Genomic DNA, 4,381 nt, shown 5'->3' with positions numbered 1-4,381 from the left:
TTTCACTGTGAGGTATACTACACCTGTTGTATTCAGCATTTCACTGTGAGGTCTACTACACCTGTTGTATTCAGCATTTCACTGTAAGGTCTACTACACCTGTTGTATTCAGCATTTCACTGTAAGGTCTACTACACCTGTTGTATTCAGCATTTCACTGTAAGGTCTACTACACCTGTTGTATTCAGCATTTCACTGTAAGGTATACTACACCTGTTGTATTCAGCATTTCACTGTAAGGTCTACTACACCTGTTACATTCAGCATTTCACTGTAAGGTCTCCTACACCTGTTGTATTCAGCATTTCACGGTAAGGTCTACAATTGTTGTATTCAGCATTTCACTAAGGTCTACTACACCTGTTGTATTCAGCATTTCACTGTAAGGTCTAATACACCTGTTGTATTCAGCATTTCACTGTAAGGTCTCCTACACCTGTTATATTCAGCATTTCACTGTAAGGTCTACACCTGTTGTATACAGCATTTCACTGTAAGGTCTACTACACCTGTTGTATTCAGCATTTCACTGTAAGGTCTCCTACACCTGTTGTATTCAGCATTTCACGGTAAGGTCTACAATTGTTGTATTCAGCATTTCACTAAGGTCTACTACACCTGTTGTATTCAGCATTTCACTGTAAGGTCTCCTACACCTGTTATATTCAGCATTTCACTGTAAGGTCTACACCTGTTGTATACAGCATTTCACTGTGAGGTCTACTACACCTGTTGTATTCAGCATTTGACTGTGAGGTCTACTACACCTGTTGTATTCAGAATTTCACTGTAAGGTCTCCTACACCTGTTGTATTCAGCATTTCACTGTAAGGTCTACTACACCTGTTGTATTCAGCATGTCACTGTGAGGTCTACTACACCTGTTGTATTCAGCATTTCACTGTAAGATCTACTACACCTGTTATATTCAGCATTTCACTGTAAGGTCTACACTTGTTGTATTCAGCATTTCACTGTGAGGTATACTACACCTGTTGTATTCAGCATTCCACTGTAAGGTCTACTACACCTGTTGTATTCAGCATTTCACTGTAAGGTCTACTACACCTGTTGTATTCAGCATTTCACTGTAAGGTCTACTACACCTGTTGTATTCAGCATTTCACTGTGAGGTCTACTACACCTGTTGTATTCAGCATTTCACTGTAAGGTCTACTACACCTGTTGTATTCAGCATTTCACTGTGAGGTCTACTACACCTGTTGTATTCAGCATTTCACTGTAAGGTCTACTACACCTGTTGTATTCTGCTATTGTGACAAATAAGATTTGATATTTGATAACAGGCCACCAGCCTGTTTCAGCTGAGAGGTATGTTTCAACCCCAGGCCACCAGCCTGTTTCAGCTGAGAGGTATGTTTCAACCCCAGGCCACCAGCCTGTTTCAGCTGAGAGGTATGTTTCAACCCCAGGCCACCAGCCTGTTTCAGCTGAGAGGTATGTTTCAACCCCAGGCCACCAGCCTGTTTCAGCTGAGAGGTATGTTTAAACCCCAGGCCACCAGCCTGTTTCAGCTGTGAGGTATGTTTCAACCCCAGGCCACCAGCCTGTTTCAGCCGAGAGGTATGTTTCAACCCCAGGCCACCAGCCTGTTTCAGCTGAGAGGTATGTTTCAACCCCAGGCCACCAGCCTGTTTCAGCTGAGAGGTATGTTTAAACCCCAGGCCACCAGCCTGTTTCAGCTGAGAGGTATGTTTAAACCCCAGGCCACCAGCCTGTTTCAGCTGTGAGGTATGTTTAAACCCCAGGCCACCAGCCTGTTTCAGCTGAGAGGTATTTTTCAACCCCAGGCCACCAGCCTGTTTCAGCCGAGAGGTATGTTTCAACCCCAGGCCACCAGCCTGTTTCAGCTGAGAGGTATGTTTCAACCCCAGGCCACCAGCCTGTTTCAGCTGTGAGGTATGTTTAAACCCCAGGCCACCAGCCTGTTTCAGCTGTGAGGTATGTTTCAACCCCAGGCCACCAGTCTGTTTCAGCTGAGAGGTATGTTTCAACCCCAGGCCACCAGCCTGTTTCAGCTGAGAGGTATGTTTCAACCCCAGGCCACCAGCCTGTTTCAGCTGAGAGGTATGTTTCAACCCCAGGCCACCAGCCTGTTTCAGCTGTGAGGTATGTTTCAACCCCAGGCCACCAGCCTGTTTCAGCTGAGAGGTATGTTTCAACCCCAGGCCACCAGCCTGTTTCAGCTGTGAGGTATGTTTCAACCCCAGGCCACCAGCCTGTTTCAGCTGAGAGGTATGTTTAAACCCACCGCTCCTTATAATCATGGACAGTTTCACACCCGATGTACAATGTGAAGGAAGAAAAACTATTGTGTGAGTGAGTCATGTAACTGCTGAACGTTTTGTTGACTGCATGTTCAATATCCTAGAATTTGCCGATTACCTCATACGCAGGGTTTTTATTATAGAAAATATATGCTGCTTTACCATCAACAACTTTGTTTTAACCTTTAACTGCAGTGTGCGAAATCAGGGTCACACAGAGTGTGATAGACTGCATCCAATTTGCTGAGTAGAGTGTTCAAGGAATTCAAGGATCGGTAGGATAGTCAGTTTTACGAGGGTATGTTTGGCGGCATGAGTGAAGGATGCTTTGCTGCAAAATAGGAAGCCGATTCTAGATTTAATATTGGATTGGAGATGCTTAATAATGTGAGTCTGGAAGGAGAGTTTACAGTCTAACCAGAAACATAGGTATTTGTAGTTGTCAGAACCATCCAGAGAAGTGATGCTGGACGGGCGGGCAGGAGAATTGAACCCGGTGGCACCCCCATAGAGACTGCCAGAGTTCCGGACAACAGGCCCTCCGATTTGACACACTGAACTCTGTCTGAGAAGTAGTTGGTGAACCAGGCGAGGCAGTCATTTGAGAAACCAAGGCTGTTGATTTTGCTGATAAGAATGTGGTGATTGACAGAGTCGAAAGCCTCAGCCAGGTCGATGAATACAGCTGCACAGTAATGTCTCTTATCGATGGCGGTTATGATATCATTTAGGACCTTGAGCGTGGCTGAGGTGCACCCCATGACCAGCTCTGAAACCAGATTGCAAAGCGGAGAAGATGCGGTGGGATTTGAAATGGTCGGTGATCTGTTTGTTAACTTGGCTTTCGAAGACCTTAGAAAAACAGGGTATGATAGACAGTTTGGGTCTAAAGTGTCTCCCCTTTTGAAGAGGGGGATGACCTTGAAGAGGGGGATGACCTTGAAGAGGGGGATGACGGCAGTAGCTGTCCAATCTTTGTTGATCTCAGACGTTACGAAAGAGAGGTTGAACAGGCTAGTAATAGGGGTTGCAATAATTGCTGTGGATAATTATAGAAAGGGTCCAGATTGTCTCGCCTGGCTGATTTGTAGGGGTCCAGATTTTGCAGCTCTTTCAGAACACTGGCTACCTGGATTTGGATGAAGGAGAAATGTGGAGGTTTTGGCGAGTTGCTGTGGGGGGTGCAGGGCTCTTGACCGGGATAGGGGTAGCCAGGTGAAAAGCATGGCCAGCCGTAGAAAAATGCTTATTGAAATTCTCATTTATCATGCAATTTTCGGTGGTGACAGTGTTTCCTAGCCTCAGAGCAGTGGGCAGCTGGGAGGAGGTGCTATTATTCTCCATGGACTTTACAGAGTCCCAGAAGGAGGTGCTCTTATTCTCCATGGACTTTACAGAGTCCCAGAAGGAGGTGCTCTTATTCTCCATGGACTTTACAGTGTCCCAGAAGGAGGTGCTCTTATTCTCCATGGACTTTACAGAGTCCCAGAAGGAGGGGCTCTTATTCTCCATGGACTTTACAGTGTCCCAGAAGGAGGTGCCCTTATTCTCCATGGACTTTACAGTGTCCCAGAAGGAGGTGCCCTTATTCTCCATGGACTTTACAGTGTCCCAGAAGGAGGTGCCCTTATTCTCCATGGACTTTACAGTGTCCCAGAAGGAGGTGCCCTTATTCTCCATGGACTTTACAGTGTCCCAGAAGGAGGTGCTCTTATTCTCCATGGACTTTACAGTGTCACAGAAGGAGGTGCTCTTATTCTCCATGGACTTTACAGTGTCCCAGAAGGAGGTGCTCTTATTCTCCATGGACTTTACAGTGTCCCAGAAGGAGGTGCTCTTATTCTCCATGGACTTTACAGTGTCCCAGAAGGAGGTGCCCTTATTCTCCATGGACTTTACAGTGTCCCAGAAGGAGGTGCCCTTATTCTCCATGGACTTTACAGTGTCCCAGAAGGAGGTGCTCTTATTCTCCATGGACTTTACAGTGTCCCAGAAGGAGGTGCTCTTATTCTCCATGGACTTTACAGAGTCACACAACTTTTTGGAGTTTGTGCTGCAGGATGCAATTCATTCTGTTTGAAAAAGCTAGCCTT

The 4,381-nt window shown here is 46.0% G+C and overlaps 1 protein-coding gene across 1 annotated transcript; it reads right to left on the bottom strand.

The window, feature by feature from the left end:
* Nucleotides 1–1,271: 1,271 nt before the first annotated feature.
* Nucleotides 1,272–3,842, bottom strand: LOC135545391 (buccalin-like). The gene is made up of 2 exons (XM_064972997.1): nt 3,726–3,842; nt 1,272–2,249 (listed from the first exon to the last, which is right to left on the bottom strand). The coding sequence occupies exons 1-2, from the start codon at nt 3,840–3,842 to the stop codon at nt 1,272–1,274; spliced, it is 1,095 nt and encodes a 364-aa protein (XP_064829069.1).
* Nucleotides 3,843–4,381: the final 539 nt, after the last annotated feature.

This window comes from Oncorhynchus masou, chromosome 9, assembly GCF_036934945.1.
Source record: "Oncorhynchus masou masou isolate Uvic2021 chromosome 9, UVic_Omas_1.1, whole genome shotgun sequence".
NCBI lineage: Eukaryota > Metazoa > Chordata > Actinopteri > Salmoniformes > Salmonidae > Oncorhynchus > Oncorhynchus masou.
This window is presented reverse-complemented; position numbering and strand designations above follow the sequence as displayed.